The sequence below is a fragment of the Leucopleurus acutus genome (genome assembly GCF_964270905.1).
Source record: "Leucopleurus acutus genome assembly, chromosome: 2".
Classification (NCBI taxonomy): Eukaryota; Metazoa; Chordata; class Mammalia; order Artiodactyla; family Delphinidae; genus Leucopleurus; species Leucopleurus acutus.
Genome location: NC_139143.1, coordinates 111,567,905 through 111,590,816, shown reverse-complemented (window position 1 = coordinate 111,590,816; position 22,912 = coordinate 111,567,905). Strand labels below are relative to the sequence as shown.

Below are 22,912 nucleotides of genomic sequence, written 5' to 3'. Positions count from 1 at the left end.
GGAACAGGGTAAGAACAGGCCTGGAGTTGAGAATGAACATTTCACTCAATATTTGAGGGCCTACTGTTTTCTAAGACACTACCAGGAGGAAAATGTGAAGTAGATATAATTATCTCTTTCTCTTTGCTGGGAAGCTTAGAATGTATATGTTTACCTATTTAAAGTGGCAAGAGTGGCAAGAGCATTTAAGGGAAGGGAGAGAGTACTTTTGCCTGGGGCCTGGCTGTGGAGGACTTTTGGGGAAAGGAATTATTAGGTAAGACTTCATAAAGGAGTTTAAACTGGACCATGAATGATCAGGATTTGTAGAGAAGGGAACACACTAGGGCATTCCACAGTACAGGAACGGTAAGCAAAGGCATTAAGACCACACACAGAAAAGGACAGTAGAATTTGGGTAGTGTGTGACATAGTTGAGGCTGGAAATGACCTGGATTCTGATGGGACCTCTATGCTAAGTTGTGTTTTACAATTAATTTGGCACTGGGATGTAGGATGAATTAGAGGGAAATATGAGGTACAAAGCCAGCTAGGGCTAATCTAAATATAGGTAAATCTTTTTTTTGTTGTTTTTTTAACTGTGTCTTAAAAAAAAAAAACAACATTGTATTTATTTGGTTGCGCCGGGTCTTAGTTGCGGCAGGCGGGCTCCTTAGTTGTGGCTTGCGTGTTCCTTAGTTGGGGCAGGCTGACTTCTTAGTGTGGCATGCAAACTCTTAGCTGCAGCATGCATGTGGGGTCTAGTTCCCTGACCAGGGGTCAACCTGGGCCCCCTACATTGGGAGCACAGACAGTGCCACCAAGGAAGTCCCTAAATCTACTTAAATCTGAGGTAGTAGAAGCAGTGGGGATGTTGGGAATACTTAAGAGAGAGGTTAGAGAGATTAGTTGACAGTACTTGACTGAGCAGGTCATGGGTCTTTAAGTTTTGAGGACCTGGGAGGCTAGTTATGTCATTAAATAGAGCAGCCCTGTTCAGAGAGCAGTAAGGAAGATAGGCTTGATTGGGAGAAAAGGTTGATGCTTGGAAGTAGTGGAATAAGTAAAGAAGTGGAGTAGGATGGGATTATGGAACAAGACTATTTTTTAACAGTTGTTGCTTCTGCCAGGCATTTCCCAGAAGCTTCTGCTCTTTATTATTAAACATTTGCTCATCACCATTCTTCAAGCAAAGACCTAGAACATTCATATTTCTTCATGATGGTACTGTGGCAGGTATGCTGAAAATTTTCAATAAAAATGTGTCTTACCTGCTATCATAGAATAAAAATAATAATTAGAGCAGATTTAAGGTATTAGTTGAACAAAGGAAGTATTTGGTATTTTGAAACAATACCTACATAGTGGGAAACCATTGTGTTGTTTTATTTAAAAGCTTATTCTGAAGCAAAAGCACTTGGAAATGTTTTCAAGAGAATGCTTTCTGGGGCTTTCCAGATGGATATTCTATACTGGGGATTCAAAAGTCCATACTTCTGAATGGTGTTGAACAAAAAACAGGTTGTAATAAAAATCAAAGAAATACTGAAAAAAAACTAATGTGAATGTAGTTTGAGTTTTAAAAAGAATGAGGTAAAGTCTCTGTTCTGGCAAGGAAACAGTCAGTAATATTGATACTTAAAATATTTATAAGGTATTCAGAGTAGTGAGTAAAAATGTCAGATGGTTTTCTTGGCTAACTCTGCAAAGCAGCCTTAAAATATTTGAGGTAGTTACTGAAAGTGACCTCTTTAAGAAATTATACTTGTGTTTTGGTATTGAGAAATATAAATTTAGGTGTAGAAAATGACAAGCATTTGCTATAGTCTAGTAGTAGTAATAATTGAAAACTAGTTAAATATAACAATCAACAGGCAGTTCATTCCCTTCATAAGGAAGCTGCAGTATTCTCCAATTATGGATTTTCTTGTAATAGAAATTACATCTGGTGTTTAAAGTACTCCTTTTCTCCATCTAAATCTGACTTGGAGGAAATAGTGCTAATTTGTTTATCATGTATTGCTTTTCTGCTTACTTTCACGTTGTGTATTAGCTGGCAACAAAAAGTTAGTGAAGTGGTTCTAAGAAAATGAAGATGTGGTTTAGAAGAAAGGGGCAATGATTGGGAGGCATGGAGGTAGTAGATGAGAAAAACAGAGGAGGAAGTCTTTATCAACTCTGTTATTTTTTTCCCCAAGTGAAAAAGGTTTACTGTTTTCAACTATGATACAAAAATATTTCAGTGAAAATTCAGATAACACAAAACGTACAGTTCTGAAACTCCTCCAAATTCTACAATCCAGAGATAATGGTATATAAGCCTTAGCCTTCAAGACATTTTATCTTTTTCTGTTTTTACTTAACGAGGATTGTTCATGTTGTTTTGAAACTTCACTTTTTACTTAATAAACAGTGTGCCTCATCTTTGCATCAGCAATTACTGTGTTCTAGGCATTGTGCTGGGTGCAGTGGATAGAATAGACATGTTCTCTGCCTTTAGAGATTAGAGTCTTGTATAGGGTTTTTATACGTTAATTCCGATATGGTGTGAAGAGTGATTTGAAAGGGAAGTGTAGAGGGTGCACATAAGAGGGATGCAACATAAATTTGAGGAATCTGGCAAAACTTGAAGCAATGAATGACAGCTGACTTGGAAAAATGAGTAGCTGATAATTCCTGAATACTAACTAGTCTTCTTCCCCAGGTAAACCATCAACTCTTTAAAGGCATATTCTTTGCTTTTCTATTCTCCAAAGTACTGGATATAGTAATGCTCAAATTTTTCATATTCTAAAGTATTAAACCTTGCCTTGGGTCTATTGTGATGAATGTAACTTGTATTAGAGGCTATGGGGATATAAAAGTATTGCATCCTGATCTTCCCTTGGGTGCCAGAAAGGAAATATATTATCAAAGGAGAGAATGAGCCAAATGCATAATGTTTTCTAGTGTTTCCCTGTTCCTCATTCTAAATAAAATGACCTTTTTCATTCTTTATTCCTTTGCTATTGGTCCAAGGGATAGTGAAGTAGTAATTGCTAGCACATTTGTTTTTAAATTTATGTCCCTTTGGCATTTAAGAGTTTACAGTGGCTTATATTATACTGAATAAGTTGCTTCTCAGCTGCATGTCCTATATATGCCTTAATTCTAAGATCCTTTACAGCAAAAAGACGTTGTTACCTTTATAGGTGAAGGAATCAATCATCCACTGTTTAAGATTTTCCTTATACCTACATGTCATGATTGTCCAGTGAAAAGTTAGCATTTGAAAAAGTCAAGGATAGCTTCTCTGTTGAGATTCATATGATGATTTTGCACTAGTTGAGAAGTAGGTGTAGTCTTCACATGGCAGTATTCTAATAACCACTTCATTGTAGTATAACCTCTGGATATTTTGGAAAATGGAATCGCTCTAAAAAGGAAAAAGGTTGACTTCTGACTCCTCTTTCGTATTTCATGTCAAAACGATCAGGCTCAATTCGTTAATAGCCTTGAAGAATACAGTGTTTCACATTTCTACTGATAATTAAATGCTTAAGAATTGAACCAATACCTAAAATGACAGTTCTTTTTTCAATGAGAATATTTTGTTTTTATTTAACATGAAGTTAAATTATTTTACTTATTCCTGGGCTCATTTAGAAATATGTATTTTACAACACAGTAATGTCTGTTCCAGGTATAAAATTCACCTGCCCCGTTTTTGTTTTAACTTTTTATTTTGAAATAATTATAGATTCACAAGAAATTGCAAAAAAAAAAATGTTTAGGAAGTTCCTGTGTACTCTTCAGTTTCCCCCAGTGGCGACATCTTGCGTATAGTACAATATTAAATCCAGAAAATTGATGTCAGTACAAACCACAGAGTTTTTTCAGATTTCACCAATTTTACAAACTCTCATTTGTATGTGTATGTAGTTCTGTGAATTTTGTAACACATAGGTTTGTGTAACCATCATGAGAGTGAATTGTTCCATCCCGAGGCTGCCTTTTTTAGCCACATTCCCTTTCTTTCCTCCATTCCTAACACCTGGCAACCACTAATCCATTTTCCATCTCTATAATTTTGTTATTTCAAGAATATTACATAAAAGAAATGGTATAGTGTGTGACCTTTTACGATTTTTTTCCCCCCACTAACCATAATTCCTTTGAGGTCTATCCAAATTGTTGCATGTATCAATTGTTTATTCTTTTTATTGCTGCTCAGTATTCCATAGTATGGATGTACCAAGTTTAACCATTCACTCTTTAAAGCACATTTGGGTTATTTCCAGGTTTGGGCTATTGCAAATGAAGCTGCTTTGTATAATGTGTACAGGTTTTTATTTGAGCATGTTTTTATTTCTCAGGGATGTGTCCAAGAATATAAATGCTGGGTTGCATGGTAAGTGCATGTGTAGTTTTATAAGAAACTGCCAAAATATTTTCCAGAGTGACTCTACCATTTTATATCCCACTCGCAATGTAAGAGTGTGATCCAAGTTCTCTTGTATCCTTGCCAGCATTTGGTGTTGTAACTACTTTTTCTTATTTTAGCCTTTCTGGTAGGTGTGTACTGATATCTTATGGTTTTAACTTGAATTATCCTAATGGCTAATGATGTTAAACTTATTTTCATGTGCTTATTTGCCATCCACAAATTTTCTTCAGTGAAATGTCTGTTCATGTCATTTGCTCATTTTCTAATTGAATTTTTTTTTTTTTAACTGTTGGGCTTTGAGAATTCTTTAGATATTCTAGTCCTTTTTTGGATATGTGATTTGCATCTGCTTTCTCCCCATCAGTAGTTTAATTTTTCATCACTTAATAGGGTTTTTCATGGAGCAAAGATTTTACTTTTGAGGAGGTCCAATTTATCAGTTTTTCCTTTTATGGGTCATGTATTTGGTGTCAAGTGTGGAACTTCTTTGTCTAGCCCTAAGTGCTGAAGATTTTCTCATATTTTTTTCAAAAAGCTTTATCATTTTAACATTTAAGTTCATGGTTTTTTTTTTTAACATCTTTATTGGGTTTTTTTTTTTTTTAACATCTTTATTGGGTAAGTTCATGTTTTTACCTGTGTTTGTCTCAGTTGCTCCAGCACCATTTGTTTAAAAGGCTGTCTTTTCCCTATTGAATTGCTTTTGCACCATTGTGAAAAATCAGTTGGACTTGGTGTATTCTAGAATGTCTGTTCTGTTGATCTATGTGTCTGTCCCTCCACCAGTACCACACCATGTTGATTACTATAGCTATAAGGTAAGCCTTAATATAGGTAGACTTTATTCTTTTTCAAAATTACCTTATTCTTTTGCCTTTCCATTCCATATAAATTTTAGAATAAGCTTGTCCTTGTCTACAAAAAAACCTTGCTGGATTTTGATAAGAATTAATGTTAAATTTATAGAACAATTTAGGGAAGAATTGATCTTTTTACTATGTTGAGCCTTCCAACCTTTGAACATGGTATGTTTCTCCATTTATTTAGGTCTTTCTTCTACCAGCCATTTGATAATTTTTATCATACTGATCCTGTACATGTTCTGTTAGATTTATACCTAAGTATGTCATTTTCTTTGGAGTAATTATAAACGGTATTGTGTTTTAAATTTTGTTTGCAATTTGTTTTTTAACACCAAGCAAGAATCCAGCAAAATAGAACTCTACAATGTGTCTTTTGAAACCCTGGCCTTTTCTTTCAGCTTTCTCCTAATCCTTTAAGGATTAGACAGTATTACTTACTGCTTTTAAAATTGAAATAGGAGTATAAAGTGTAGTTTTGTTAGTCCATCCTTCCATTTTACACCAGATGTAGAAGTAATCCCTTTTATGTCTGATCATTATTGCCACTTGAAAACTTCCAAGACTGGGGAGTAGTTGCTTTCTTTATATATAAGGGAGTTCATTTCACTGTTGGATAACTGATTCTCATTGTTCATTTTGCTGTTGACTCATGGTCATTGAAGACCTCTGATTTTTTTCCCTGCCCTGCATTTCCTCACCTTTTCTTCTAGATGCAGGGATCTGGCATCCATGATATGCTCGTTCTCAGATGATGTCATCTTAGGTGTGGATTCTTTATTGTATCATTCTCCTAGATACACATTAACTGTATATCCATTGTCTAATGACACAAGCCTTCCAGAAGCCCAGACACCTGAAAGTGATGGGCGTGCAGAACCAGAAAGGTGCCTAAGGAATTCTACCAGCTTGTGGGGGAAGAGTGGCTTGTCTAAATAGTATGAAGGAAATCACCAATAATATACCAACTTCACCAAGCACTAGACTCTCTTAATGCTCTTTTAACTGAGTTTTAAGATGTTACTTAAAATACCTATACAAATGAAGAAATAGGTTCAAAGGAGTTTTGATTTCCCAAGTTCACCCAGTTAGCATATGGTCCAACGATAATGTGGACACCAGAATCCCAAATTGCGTGGGTGAAAAATTAAGATTCTGGAGCCAAATTCCAGTCCTAAACAATCAATTTCTTCAGTGGGGTAGAAGACTGGAACAAGCTTATTTAGCTTATTTAGCATCCCAGACTTTCAGAACTGATGATCTTTGCCCCTGTATTTTGAGCACCTTTCAGTTACAATGCATGTTTGGGCAACAGAAGAATAAGTACATATATAAACAGAAGTCTAATGCAGGGTAGAATGATATACAATAAAAAGTGCAGAGACGTATGGGTTTTCAAATGGAAGGGAGAGCACACTTGGTTAAGATGAAATCAATGAAGGCTTTAAGGATTAGACAGCATTTACAATGACTGGTAGATAAATAAGACATTCTTTGATTGTAATTTTTATTATATATACTCAGCACAGTATTCAATGCTTATTTAATACGGCTGTGTCTGTTCATAATTATAAAGCAATTTGAGCAACACTGATTGTGCATTATTACACTTCAACTGAAAAACCATTACATGCTGAACCAATATCTTTGAAATTTTCAGATAAAGAATTTTCTTTGGGAAGGCACAGAATTATAGGTACTCAATTATTGTCAATTTTAGGACATAATAATGCTTAAGAAGGATAAACATACATAGCATAAAATTACATTTCAGTTTATCATTTCAGTGCTATTTCAACCACTTATCCTCTATATCTTGACATTCACATGAAAGAATAGCAATCATTAATAATCCAAATGCAAATCATAGTGAAACTCTAGGCCTCAGTTAAATATTGTAGTATTTTAAAAGTTTATATGATTAAAAACTGAAGACAAAATAAGCTGTTAAGTGATAAATAGCTTACTCAGTTTTAGCATAATTTTAATGTCAAAACAATACTGACATTAAAAAAACCATATGAGGCAGATAAACAATATTCCTTTAGAAATATTAAAGAATTTAGTACAAATGTGCTTACAGATTTTACTTTTTGGTTAATACAGGTAACATGCTTCTTAAATAATCTCTTCTTTTCACTTTGTCTATAAAAATAAAATTGTCCTCAATATTCTTAAATTCTTTGTTTTCTAAATAAGGCCATTATTATACAGTAAGTTACTGAATCAATGGTTTAAAATCAGTGACACAAATCATATGTAGAAGGTGATGTAACAAATTTATTGTTAGGTAAAGAATCAGTACAGTACAGTAACCAGCTATACATAAGAGGTAGAATTCTTAATCACAGTTTTATAGAAAAGATGCAGTAGTTTATATCTGTACTGTTTTATTAGCTATAGTACTTTAAGTTTGCTTCTTATTATGAGTGTATCAGAAGGGGAAAAAGGAGGGCTCTTCATAGGCAAAAATCTTATTGGCCCTTGTTTTGCATGTGTTATAGGGGCTACTCCTGGACACTTAGGAGCATTTTCTTGACCAATTAAGGTAATAATACCTTATCTCATTTTTAAAAAGCTTCAGAGTTGGGAAATCTAAACTTCTTTTCTGAAGAATAGAGGGAAATATATAAGAAGGAGGGAAATATCTCTTTTTGTACCACTCTTGAGTGTAAATTATAGATGAAAGCATTCTCTCTGGATATCATTATTGCTTATTAAGAATTCCAGCAGTACTAACCCACAGAGGTTGTTCTACACTCAAGTTTATAAGTTGATTGTTTCTAACTTGTATATGTCATAAACAATATTACAAACGGGTATAACCTAAAAATTCTATTTAATTCATTAAATTATTAGTACTTGAGTAAGACAGGATGGCAGAGACTATAGGGTATTCACATATTGAGTTTTTAAACTTCTGTGGGTTTCTAATCCTTATCTGAATGTCAAATAAAGTGATCAGAAAGGTCACTTTATGAAAGTTGTAATAAAGTTGTAATAAAAATAAAATTTATACCCAGTAGGGCTTATGTTTTATAAAATGTACCTGAATACTTATAAATGATAATTCAAAACAGAATAAAACAATTGTAAAAAAATAAAACCCAGTTTCTTCCAGTTAACTGGAAATTAATCTCATAATTTATACTAGGATTGAGTCATTATGAGCCAATCAGATTCCAAATACTTTATTTATAGTTTAAGTGAACTTTATTTTGAAAGGATATTCTCTAAATTCTTTTATATTGAGTTTATTCTTTTCTTACTGATTTTGAGAACACAAAAGTGATATTTACTTACATTAGGTCCAGATCCTTTTAGCAATATTTTCTTCACAACTGCTGGTATTAATGTATTATCCAAGTCAGTAAACACGTTAAAACTAACATAACACTGTTGATAATATAAAAATAAAATGATTTTCCCTCACATTTAATTTTAAAATCTATATTTTGGTTAAGGATTAGACAGAATGTATTCCTATAGAGACTGGGAGCAATCTTTATTCTTCAAAGAGAAAATCTGTCCTAATTTTAATAAGTATGACTTAGCATTTTTAAGAATTATTCAAAATGTCAGCTTTTGGGAATGTAAGCTAGGTATATAAAACTATTTGCTATTAAAATGAAATATATTTGGTTATAAAAATCCCACATATCTGTTTTTCACAGCTATGTTTCTATTTACATTTAGGAGATACATATGTAAAAAGAGAAAAGTTGAGTCTTTGTCTTCTAAAGATATCCATGATTAGGTAATTCTCAGATGATTTATAACTTAATATATTGAAAAACTTCTACAGTTAATTTGTAATTGCCACATTTACAAAGAAACTTCTGGGTAACAATCTTTTAAAAACATAGTTCAGTGTTACATTTAGGCCCAAAGTTCATTTATTTAAATCACCTATGACATTTGCAAAATTTTTTCAAATGTAGGAAACTGCCGTTATTAATATGGCTTCATTCATTTATACCTGCAAAATACTTGTTATACACTTAAGTACAACTGGAACAATAAGATTACTTGCACAGATGAAAGTGAAGCCTTTCCTTTCACGTTAAAATTAATATTTATTTCACACTTATGGTAATGCCTGAAAACGTTTTGCAAGCAACTATTAATGGTCTTGACTGTAACAGTTTATTGCATTTTTCTGCCCCTTTTTTTGAATGTTAAGTACTCTACTTTGGAGTTTTAAGTTCTACTTTTCCTCTTATCTTCAAATAGACTCTTAAGCATATATACTTGAATGGCTGACACTACCACCATTACCACTAAATTAACCATAGACCAGAAATTTACTCTATCAAAGTTGCTTTCTTGTATGTTTCGATCACGAGCTTCAAATGCTCTAAGCAGAGTTTGGATATGACCACTTTTGCTTAGTCTGGACTTGATACTGTTGATGGACTCCTGGAGATAAAAAAAAAAAATTTATTGTGAAAGAGTGCTCAGTAATTTTAAGTTAATTTAAAAATGTGCTTCACAGTACTCTTACTAGTTTAATATCCAAACACAATTTTAATTAAGGGGTGGGTACTACTTAGATTACCTAAAGATCTTCATTATATAAAGTTTATGTAATAGTTCTCATGATGTATTTAAATTATTGTTTATAATTAGTTATTTTAAAAATGAACAAAGCTACTGTGAATTGAAAATAATGTGAAAATACATTTGAGTGCTATAGTGCCAGTAATTTTATATACATTATCTTCTTAGCCCTAACAACCATAAAAAATATAATCTGTTTTTAATACAAAAATGTTCCAAGATCTCATTTATAAAACAAGCTTATCAAGATGCATTCTAAGTTGCACATCTTCTGAAAAAACTTTTTATAGTAGGGTCCTGGTGAGAAGTGATTTAAAAACTATAAAAGGTTTACATGAATATAAAGTAAAGTTGAGATTCGAAATTCAAAAAGTATTGATGGCAAAAATAAGAAAATACTAGGAACAGATTTTCCTGGATAGTCACCTTGCTTAAAATCCTCATTTAAATGCAAAAAAAATACTCAAAATTGCAGACTGCTCTGCTAAACCTACAAAACTACAAAATATAATAGTTATCATATGGGCACATTTGTAAAGCAATGGTATATTTTCCAGAAGAATATGGGATTCAGATCCCCAAATAAAAAGATCATCCATAGTTCTTTTCAATATCATGACGATGATAGTCAAGTATAAAATTATTTATTCAAGTTTGCTGTTGTGATACAAATTTTGGGGTGGGGGGAGTAAACGAAAAATCTCCTGAAAGACATTTTATTTTTTTTCAAAAAAGACCAAGTATTTTAAGCCATATTTAAATCTGAACTTTCTGGTCATTTTGTTTAATTGTGAATGAAGTCAATCTCTTGAGAATGCAGTGAAGTACTAACAAAATTTACAACTACTTCTAGTTTGCTCTTGTTGGCAATATAAATTTAAAATGGGAGAATATATTAATATGATTGAGATTTAAAAAATGAGTGGGAAGAAGACTGGACTAGTTGTGAAACTATGGATACATCATTTCCATTTTAAGCCAGTTCCTTACTTATAAAATGGAATGAAAGGGGAAAGGGAGTTTGGAGCTGGACTAATGATAACTAAGTCGTCTTCTAGTTCTAAAATTCAACTAAGTTTAGTATACATTATGAAATGATGAGATCAAAATTTTCATGGTAAAAATTCATGCCAATTAAGCTTAATCCTTTGTTTGTATTCACAGTGACACCAATGGAGAAGGTAAGAAAACTAGTATTTATTGTGTGCCAGACTCTGTTTAAACCATTTATATACATGCCATATCACATTTTATCCTCACAACAACTCGAGGTATTATCCCCGAGGATAATAGGAAACCAAGGCTCGGAGAGCTCAGTCACTAAGGAATTACACATATGATATGATCATTTAATTTTCTGACTTCTTAAGCTAACTGATCTACAGTATGTCTCATAATTTGATAGTTGCTTTCCTAAGAAATCTCAAAGTGATCAAAATATATTATAAAAAAAAAGTTCAGGTTATAAGAGTATTAGAGGTTATATAGTTTCAAACATGGAATAATCACATTATTTCTCCTGTAGAGAGTTCTATAACACAGGTATATACACTATTTATAAATATCACTGAGAATTCTATCATTTTATTACATCTAGCTGTGGCCGAAGGGTAATGATCTTTCTCCCCATCACTGGCAGTACTATTATTAGCAAGTAGGTTCTTATACATGCACGTTTCATTATGCATGTTTATGATAGATAGCGCATAAAGCAATTCAAGCCAAGAAGCCATAATCTAAAAGCTTTTACTCCTAAGTGTAGTGCTAGTTTCTGCTAAGTAATGCTAACAGTGTTCTCCAAATTAAGTAATATCAAATTTCATATCATAAAAACTATGGTGTGGGAAAAAATGCCTGTACATCTTAAGTGTTTACAAATTACTCAGTTTTATTATATGTGCAAGTGTTCTGCAGATCATTATTACAGTCTTCTGTTTGTGAACATTCTAAGGGAGTTCTGCAGTTAAGAGTCTGTGTCCAAATTCTAGTTCTCTCTCTCTCTGGTTCTGTGACAGAGACGTTACAAAATATCCCTAATCCATAATTTTCCTCATTGGAAAGATGGAGATAATAATCCTCATAGAATTAAGCAAGCATTAGGTGAGATAATGCAAATAAAATGCCTAGCTCAGTGCCTATCCATACTAAGGTCTCTAGATGTTAGTAATTTTTATTATTTTATTAAACCATACTGACCAGAATGTCTTCCAATTTCATATCCAACATATCTGTGCCAGTAATGTATTTCTTCCAGTCCTCTTGTTCTTGCTCCTGTTCTCCCATATTATCCAGGATTAATTCAAAGAAAATCACCTTCTCAGAAATGGTGCTGAATGTATTATCAAAGCAGAACATGTAGTCACCACCTTCAGTCTCTATCCTGTATGAAAAAGAGGACATGTCTTCAGTTATCTGTACTTCCATCTGGGATCAAAAGAAAAGACTACTGTAAAAGAGAAGGAATAACATGGTTTATAATAATTGGACAGGTTACTGATGGAAAGACTTCCTTAGTATTGAAAGACAATTTAAAATTTCTTGGGAAACCAGCAATCTGGAAATATATATTCAAGTACTTGCAACTTAGATGTGCTTGGCATTTACTCAGTAAATTGGGCAAATGAGCTTGACCTAACTTTCGGAAGAAAACAGGATTAAAAACCTAGATACATGATACCTCACAATGAACCTTAATATTTATACATTATTAAAAGTAATCTATAATGAGTTCAATTCATATGGAACTATCACTACAAACCTCCCCTTTGAGATTAATCTGTAAAGTGAGTTTTGCTTTGTTTTCAAAAGCAGTGATGGACTGTCCTAAATGCTTTCTTCTAGGCCCCTTTGGATTAAGTACATCTTTGTAATAGTTTACAAAAATTAGGGATGAGTTCAGTGTCCAAGAACCAGAGTTTTACTCGCAGTGGCACTACCTTTACTGAATAAGTGCCACTCATAACAACTTATGATCTTGTCTTTACATTCAAGATAATTGACCTGGGCTGAGTTAATTTAGCAAAATAGCTTTCTAATATTTTTGTGGAGAGAAACTTTAACAAACAAAATATTGCACAGGCTAATGACATTTACTACTGCTGGCCACAAAAAACAAAGTTCAACCTGTGTTTTAGTTTTCGTTGTAACTATTCACGAAGGGGTTGGTCTAAATGATTTTGAACTTTGCTTATCCCCAATATGCTAGGTCGCTTAAATTTGGAGGCAGCTTATATTATTTCCTACAACCTTCTGAACAACATGTGAGTCTCATCTTTTAAGCCAATCTCCATCCTTTTCTTCCCCTTATTTCTGACTTAACTGTTGTGTTTAAGCATAAGAGATAACTACTCAGCAATGTGATTTGATTTTAGCATATATACGATAAATAAAAATAGCCAATACTTGTATACCTCTTCATAATTTACATAATGCTTTGACACATTTTATTTCTTTTAATCCTTATCATCATATTTGAAAGTAGGCATAATCGACCTTTTCAAGGTGAGTAAAAGGTTTACATAGATTAAGATACTTGCCCATGATCACACAGCCTGTTATAGGCATACATGAAGCTTGGATATCTGACTCTCAAGTTAATTGATCTTTCTACAGTACTGCTCAGAGCCTGTCTGTATTCTTTGCAGTCTCCTCAATCATGACAAACCTTTGTCTTTTGAGGATTCATTTAACTTTTGAAAGGAGCCTGAAGCAAACACTGGTATGGATACAGGGGGAACAATATTAAAAGCAACAAAACAAAATAAAATGTTGTGACCATTATGTAATATGACCTAGATGTGGGGCACCTGAGGAAAACTTTCCAATGTATTCTGATGAATGGCATCACTGATACAGTAAGCGTATAACCACCAAATGTGACTATTCACTTAGACTATGCATTCTCGATGAGGGGATACTGCCCCCTAGGGGTGAAAACTGGTTCAAGATGGGCAAAAAAAAAAAAAAAAAGCTATAATAGTATCGTGGCCCTCCAAAGCTAAATCCTATGACAACATCGTATTCCTTAGTATTTAATTTTCTCTCATGGGGTTGTCTTGGGCATATCACAAGCAGCATGAGCTCATGGAAGACACACACAATGTGTCCAGGAACACTGCTACAAAATGCTAGCAAATAGCTGTGATTGGAGGACGTTTGATTGGTTGATTGCTTGATCTAGAAGTCACAGGGCAAGAGGTGGCCTACACATGCTTAATGATACCAGTGGCTCCCTTGTGGATGTGTATGTTTGATCTTCAATTTTTGAGGTGCCTTGCATTATTTTCTATAGCCTTGTGTGATCTTCATCTTCAAAGCCAATCTTGTTTTTCTTCCCCCTATTTGTGACTTACTGTTTTTGTTTAAGCATAAGAGATAACTACTCAGCGATGTGATTGGCTTTTAGCATATATACTATAAATAAAAATAGTCAACACTTGTATATTCCTTCATAATTTACACAATGCTTTCATACATTTTATCTCTTAATCTTTGAATTTTTGGGGGAAGATTTGAATAAAGCTAGTTTATATTTTATTATTTAATTTTACAAAGGTTATTCAACCCATCACCAATTATGCCAAACACTGGGGAAAAAAGTCAATAATATCTCAATGACCACTGAGTAGCTAAAGTTATTTTCCCACATCAAGCAAAAGTTAAAAGTTAAGGTAACTAAAAGTACTTTTTAAGAAGTTAATGTAATTTTTTTAATCATTCTACTTTTCTTGAAAAATATTTGGAATGATTTAAAAAATTTCAATTACATTGCTATTATGTGTATAAATTGCTAATTTGCATGTGTAGTGGACACAATGTATGATAAATTATATTAAAAGTTATTCAGAAAATATAAAGTTAAATTTAATGTTAATAACTTTTTAATCTAACTTTTAATTTTGTTTAGTCTTAATTTTATTTAACCCAACTTTATTTAGTCATTCTTAACCCTGAATTGGATAAAAAGGGTAAGCTTTGTACCTATTCTTTTTATATATAAAGCACAGATATACATAGAGTTAAAAAAAAAAGGGGGCATGTAGTATATCTTCGGTATTAAAATTTCATGGCAGATGATGAGGAAAAAAATGCCTAAAAAAGGTTGTATGGGGACAGGAGTAAAAATGAAAAAAAATTGAGAAGCACTGACTCAGATGTATGAGCTTCAACATGTGTATACAAAAAAAAGATGTTTATTACTTTGTAGTCATTCCTATATTAATTTCTAAATTTGTGTTGACTACCTTTAGTAGAAAGGAATATTATTACTACAAATGATATAAAATATTATCCAAATAAAAGCATATAGAGTAAATTTTCCTTTCAAGTAGAAAAAGAATTAGCATAAGTAGTCCAAAATTAATGTTATGGTGTGAGTTAAGGTAATATTAATTCAGTGGTCTAGAAAAATGCTTTTATATATGACAGTACTGGACAAATAGGTATTGAGCAGTTTAAGGCGCTGTCTGGAGACATTTTTACTAACCCTGACTTCTGGAAGGATACCATTTGTTTTAAAGATTTAATTTAAGAAAAAAACTGTTTTGGTGGTATAACTGAGATTTTAGTTGCCTTTAAAAAGTTAATATAGCTAAAGATAAATTTTTGTTTAAATCTAATTTTTAGAAAGTAGATTTGTAAATCTGGTGTAGTGATTAGGAGTGAATTGGACTGACTCGTTTTAAATCCTGGCTTTGCTGTTCATTAGCTGTGTAACCTTCAGCAACGTACTTAACTGCTCTATGCCTCAATTTCTTCATTGGTAAGATGATAATAATATCATGTACCTCATAGGACTGTGGGGAAGGAAGAATTAAAAAAAAATTAATACATGTAAAGTGCATATTAGAACTGTGACCTGGCACATCAAAAGAACTCAATAAATGTGAACTCTTATAAACTCTTTCTTTTCTCCCAATGGTTTAATGAGAGGTAATTCTATGCAAGAAAGCAATAAGATACCTTTTTTCCCCTAACAGTTAATTTTAATTTATCTCTAAATGAAAGCAGAAAATTGGAGAGAAATTAAAATTGACAGAAATTCTATACATTTTCTATATTCTGAAATTTAAAGGTGAACTACATTTTTAGTTCTTGTTCATGCACCTATCAAAGAGAAAGCATAGTTAATTCTGGTATATCAATCTTAACTGACTTTTTAAATTACCACTTCTGATTTTATTTATCAATAGTTTATGCAAATTTTTTTTAGAGCTCTGTATAGGTAAGACCATTTTCAAAAGCACTTAAAAAATTATGGTTGAAACATTTTCCCCACCTTGTTCACTCATACATGTATTCAGTATTTACTGAGTATCAATTACATGGCAGGTACTTTGGTTAACAAAGGCCAATGATTATAAATAGCTAGTACTTACATAGTGCTATGTGCCAGAGATGTTCTAAGCATTGTATGGTAGAAAGCAAGAATTTGGGTTCATCCTGCCTCCTCCTCTTAATAAATGTGTATCCCTGCAGACTTTCTTAATTTCCCTGAGCCTCCTTGTCTGTAAAATGGGAATTGGGAAATCAAAGAATCTATCTCTCACAGTGGGTTGGAATGATTAATTTAGAAGCATATAAAATGCAAAGTCTAGTTTATGGCAAATATTAAACATTCTATATTTGATCTTATTCCTATATACTCACAGTTTAAACACGATAACAATACTGTGTAAACAAAGTGCTGCAGTAAAATAATAGAATGAAATAAGGAAATACCAGTGAGATATGAAAAAAGAGAAATGAGATATAAGAGATACAATATATGGGCTTTTATCAAACTCTAAACTCAGAGTTATAAAAAGTATTTTATTTCTATATGGTTTCCTATGGTCAGATCTTTTACTTTCAGATCTTCTAATTATCTAAAAAGAATGAGGTTCGAGTAAAATAAAAATTTACACAAACACAAAGATGTATTACTGTACTGTTGTTTTAAGAAAACAATGGGCAAAAATGATATAGCCAGTAGTTCAAGAAACTTTAAGATATATACCTGGAACAGTAACTTATAGTTAAAATAGAAAAAGCCTGTGCTAGCCAGAAGGGCAGGTTTAAAATGCCACAATAGATTGAATGCAGTACCTATGGTATACTCATTAACCAAAGCAAAAAACAAAAAAAACCAAAAACTTAGTCAAGATCAAAAGAAAATGCCTAAACAAAAAGATAAGATTAATGGACGACATTTTAGTTTAAGATAGATCACTAACAAGGACTGTTTAAAATGTTCATATGGAATCATTTAATGCTAACATTTATTATCAAATGTGCTAATTTTCCTGTGCCCACTGGTATTCAGATCAAGGAACCCAACTAAGAGATTACTTACGTGTGAACTCCATCTGATTTTCTTTGTTCAAAAACTAAGGTTCTTCCTTTTGGAGAGGCAAGATGGAAATCAATATCTAATCCTGCTCCATCTAAAACCTGTAGGAAGGCATAGAAGAGAAGAGCACATTTTACAAATTCTAAAAATAAAAAGCTATATTAAGTAGATCATATGAGGAAAAGATTTCATTTCTAAACCTAGAGGGGTAAGAAAGTGAAAAGACTCATGTTAGGGCTAAAAAGGAGCAGAAAGACCATTTGGTTCAATTCCATTCATTTTTGGAACTTGTCCCTTTCTTGCTAATTCCTGTTGCCATCACTTAAATTTAGGTCTTACGGGTATTACTGAAATAATCTTCTTAAAACAGAGGCCCTGTAGAGTAGAAACGCAGAAGGTAGTTCAGTTGGTATACCCTTTTCCTTGGGCAATTTAGGGCTTGCTATGTAACTTTTCTGAGTTTGTTTCCTCCTCAATAAAATAATAACTAGCTACTTCTTAGCCTGGAACTCAAGGCCTCTATGATCTGATTCCAACTGACTTTTTCAAGCAATATCTATTATTTCCCAATATGAACTATATATTCCAAGCAGGCCATTTACTTATTGGCCAAAGAATAAGTACAGGAAACAGGAAAGTACCTGTTCCTTTACAATCTCAAAATGTCCCAATGATGATGATGATAATGATGATAATGATGATGGCAGCTAACAATTACATTTTATGCCACACATTGTTTTAAGTGCTTTATGTGGATTTATTCCTCACAACAACTCTAAAAGGAAGGTTCTATTATTTTCATTTTAGCCTAAAAAAACAAAACCCACAGAAAACAGGCACAGAGAAGGTTGCCTAAGGTGATATGGTAAATAACTGGCATGGTCAAAATTTGAACTCAGCAATCTGCCTTCAGAGGCTACTCTTTTTCTTGTATAACTCCATTTTATTTTTCTTGGTGGCTTTAATGGAATGATAGATTACCTATTCTTGTGCTGTACTTACTGATCAACAGAACTGGTTTCAAATGGCTAGCTAAATGTACATAGTTTTTTTCTTCTTTAAATCCCAATGAAATGAAGAAAACATAACGATATAAATAATCTATTTATATAGATTGGAAATCTAGGAAAGCTGTTAAAGGATTTGAAGAGTAAGGAATTTCTGGAAGATATTCCACTGAGCAAAGAATACATCTAGCTACCAATATCTATCAATCTCAAAATTCTCAAAACAGACTAGAGAGACACCAAATATTTGTTGAAACTGATGCCCTCTCTTTCATGTTATTGGTTTTTCTCATAGGATCAAATTCTGAAAAAATAATGTAAACAGACTTAAAAATATGTTTTCTCAGATAAATGTAATATACATCCTCAGAGAAATTCAAGAATGTAAAAATCTACAGAAAATGAAGATGCTGATATGAAAAAGTTCTTAGAAAAACCAAAAATGTGATTGCCCAAATAAAGCTTTAGCAAATGTAATGACAGCAGAATGGGCATGGATGGAGACTAAAAATCAGAGAACTAAAAGGAGCCAAGGAATTCTCACAACAAGGTGAAAAAGTATAGATGAAAAGTATGAGGGAAATGGTAAGAACTTTATGAAGGACAGAGCTAAAGATTTCAAATACCCACCTAATAAAGCATTTCAAAAAGAGAGAACCAAGAGAAATGGAGAGGAAGTTATCAAATAAGAGAATAAAAAGTTCTGCTCCAAAAGATAAAAATCTTTAGACTGCAAGAGTCTAACAGATGTGAAGCAGGATAAATGAAAAAAGATCCAAAAATCCTAGTGACTTTTCCAAAGGATTTAAAAAGAACCTAGAAACTTCCAAAGAGTAGTAGTAGAGAACTACAAAATAACAAGAACTGGGATGGCATCAGCATTCTTGCATATATACACAAGGGAGCCATGTCTTCAATTTTTCCAAGTAAAAAATTATATTTACTGAAGAGAAAGCAAAAGGTAAAGCCATTTTCAGATATCCAAGGACTCAAAGCGTTCTGAAAGAATTACTCAAGGTTCTCCTCCAAAAACCAAAAACCATATCATTAAATCAAAAAGTAAGTAATGTGACAAAACTAAGCAAAGACTTCAGTAAAACAAAAGATATTATTGGTAGTGACTGTCAGGCTTAATGAAATCATTAAAAATGGTATTTAAAAATACAGAAGCTGGGCTTCCCTGGTGGCGCAGTGGTTAGGAGTCCGCCTGCCGTTGCAGGGGACGCGGGTTCGTGCCCCGGTCCGGGAGGATCCCACGTGCCGCGGAGCGGCTGGGCCCGTGAGCCATGGCCGCTGAGCCTGGGTGTCCGGAGCCTGTGCTCCGCAACGGAAGAGGCCACAACACTGAGAGGCCCACGCACCGCAAAAATAAATAAATAAAAAAATAAAAATACAGAATCTAATTTTAAAATATACAAAATATCTATCTAAAATATAAAAACAATACCATAAATCTAAAACTAAACTTCCCAGTGACTTCAATGGATCATGATGGACGAGTCCCACTTTCACCTTTCTGTCATAGTCTTCCAGTCCCTCAAAGGTGTTCTTCAGTCTTCTTCCTCAAAGCCTTGGATTGCCACATGCTGTTCTTTTTATCCATCACCTTGCTCCACCCCCTTATCCCTAGTAAGCCTGATTCTTCTACAGATCTGAACTCCACTTCTTCTGGGATGTCTTCTCTCAATTCCCACTGTGAAATCAAGTCCTCCTATTAAACACTCTCATAGCTTATGCAGTTCACTTCATAGCACTTATTAGAGTTCTAATATCACACTTATTTGTGTAATAATTTGATTAATGTCTATCCTCTTAACTAGACTGCATGAGTGCACGGACTATATTTTTACTCACCATTGTATCTGTAGTATCTAGCATAAAGCTTACACAAATTAAGCACTCAACGATTTAAAAATTTAAATGAATGATCTATTCATAAGATATATATATTGACACTTCAAAATTTCAAGAACTTAATATATTGTGGGGCTGGTCAATTATCCTAAAAGTGTCCTCTTAAACCCAAAATGTGTGAAACGGTTAAAATTTTTCGATATGTCACAGTAAGCCAAGGGCAATGTCTAGAAAGTCTGTTCCCTGACATTTTAAAAACTAAGACAAAACCCAGTAGCTTGTAGTTATTGGAAAATTAATCACAGAGTTGGAAAATGCAGACAAAGGGTTGAAGATGATTTCTACCCTTTAAACCCTTCTAACATTGTCTAGGACTACAGACATTTAATGATTTTACTTCTTTCCTCAATCAAAACAAATTGTTTAGGCAGAATGCTTTAGGGGAATAGTCCCTTTGAGTGATTAAAGATACAAAGTATAAAGCTAAGCCATACCACCTATATAAATCTAGAAGTGTAAACATAAAAAAACTAACATATATTGAACATTTACTATGTGTCAGGGATGGTATATGAACACTTATTAACTAATTGTTTTAAATCAACTCTTACTATTATTTTCTCTATTTTAAAAGTATGGGGTTAAGTAACTTGCTCAAGATCACACAGGTAGTAAGTGCCAGAGTCAGGATTTCAGCCCAGGCATTTTTTTCATACAGCTGGAGCTCTCAATCATAAGAGGTCAGTAGTTTAAAATAGATTTCTCTCCTAATACCTCAGTAAATACTGATGAATTTTGAACAATAAAAATTGTTTTCTTATCTAGACTATTTCTCTAACCCCATTTGGTTTCCTTACCTCTAATTTTGCCCTCTTTAAATCCATCTTCCACACTGTAAAACATTTTTGACAGTTACCACACTACTTAATCTTCAATGGCCCTTATACAGACAAAGGTCAGAGCTACTCAGCATGGCACACAAGCTAAGATTCATGATCCACGATCCAGCCTCCTGACCTCTCCAACCTCTTTCTTCTACTCCCACCCTAGACTTTATAGTCTTAAAGGTCCATCGAAAACTCAGCACTTCTAGCGTCCACTACATATTGCCCACTGCTAGAACACTAACACTATGCATTTTCAGAACTGTCTATTCATTCTGATCCTTTTCCTGAAATACCCCTTCTTCCTGGCATTCCTGTTTCACCTAAGCATCTTTCTAGATTCCAATTTATTTTCTCCAGGAATTCTTTTCTGATACCCCAGAGAAGAAGCCCTCCTCCAACAGCATCTAACCATACTTCATTGAAATTAGTTGTTTATGAGCCAGTAACCTTTAAATATTAAGATCCTTGAAAAGGGTTCTTTCTGTTGTTTGTCCCTTCCCCCGTGTCCTTGTCTCTACTTCTCCATTACTGGCACATGGTAACTTCAGTAAATGAACTTTTGAACTGGACTGGAAATCAAGAAATGCTGAGCTCCTGCCTCAGTGTTGCTCATTAACTGTGTGACTTTAGATACTTTACTCTTTATGCTTATCCTATGCATCTATAAATAATCTAATTCTAAAGTTCCTTCAGAGGAAAATTCTAAATAACTTTATTTTGCTCTATATGTGACAATACCTGTTATTGAAAAAGATTCTCTACATCAACTATAAAAAATTAACATCTGATTAAAAATTAGGTAACTTGTAAAAAAATTGAGAGATGAACCACACCAAGGCATCTTCCCCCCCCCCCCCCCAGTGCTACTTAGAAACATCGAAATTTGCTGTATTGGAGCTTACAAGACTTCTTCTAAGAAATTACCCTCTACCAGAATGACCACATAAATTAAGGCAATTCCCTATAATATTACGCAGGTACTAAAAAGAAAACAATGATATGGGAGAAATGCTTAGAATGCTGAAAGAAAGATGACAAAGTTTTAATATACAGTTAGATCTTATTTGGTTTTTAAATAAGGGGTATATAACTGAGAAGGAAATGTACCATTAAACACATCAATAGCCCCTTTCAAAATATTCCGAAATAGGATTTAGTGATAATCACATGGTCACAGTTCAAAAATCCTTAACTGAAGCAATGACAGTATAGATTTACAATACCGGAATTGAGTGAGGGTGGTGGGGGTGATTAACGCCAAGTGTCATCATCTCGTCCAATGATTAAGGAGAACGTGTATTAGGCCTGTATTGTGAAATTCCCAGTATTGAAGCGTGTACTGGCTAGAAAAGACACAGGTGAATTATGAAACAAAGAGAAAAACCACCGATATCACCAGAGCTGGCCTCTTTCCGACCGGAGGAAAGGGGAGGGGTGGGGGTAGTCAATTCCAGGTCCCGCCTAACTTCTCGGTCCCCAACCCCGGGGAGAGCCTCGCCTCGCGTGCTGGCGCGGAGCTGGCCTCTTCCGGGCAGCCCTCGCCTCTTCAGCACCCCGGTCGTCCACAAGAAGTTTCTAAGCCGGTGAGAGGCGACGACGTGCAGCTAGGCTAAAGGAAGGAGGCTGGCTCAACCTCTGCACTTACTTGGTACTCGATCTCCAGCGAGGCCTTCAGGGGCATGGGCTGGTAGAAACACTCCTTCTGGCCGGCCGGAAGAGTGAAAGTGAAGTCGCTGTCTAAGGAGGGCGTGAAGCCGGCCGCCCCAGGCAGCAGCTGAGAGGCCAAGAGGACCACCGGGAAGGGCAGCCAGATCTTGTCGCCCATCCCTGCCTGGGCGATCTCGGGCTGGAAAAGGCGTGGGAGGCGTGGGTTATAGGCGCCTATGCTCCGCTTTTCCTCCCTGGACTCCTCGTGGTTGGCAGGGAAACCTGGAACCTGAAGAAACTCCAGGCGAAGGCCGGGGCGGAGGGGCGTTTCTCAGAAGGGAAAACGCCGGCCTACAAAGGGT

At 34.1% G+C, this 22,912-nt stretch overlaps 1 protein-coding gene across 1 annotated transcript; it reads right to left on the bottom strand.

Annotated features, from left to right (window-relative positions):
* Positions 1 to 6,737: 6,737 nt before the first annotated feature.
* Positions 6,738 to 22,867, bottom strand: TMED5 (transmembrane p24 trafficking protein 5). The gene is made up of 4 exons (XM_082834607.1): positions 22,549 to 22,867; positions 17,159 to 17,256; positions 12,022 to 12,205; positions 6,738 to 9,684 (listed from the first exon to the last, which is right to left on the bottom strand). The coding sequence occupies exons 1-4, from the start codon at positions 22,726 to 22,728 to the stop codon at positions 9,466 to 9,468; spliced, it is 681 nt and encodes a 226-aa protein (XP_082690733.1). The 5' UTR covers positions 22,729 to 22,867; the 3' UTR covers positions 6,738 to 9,465.
* Positions 22,868 to 22,912: the final 45 nt, after the last annotated feature.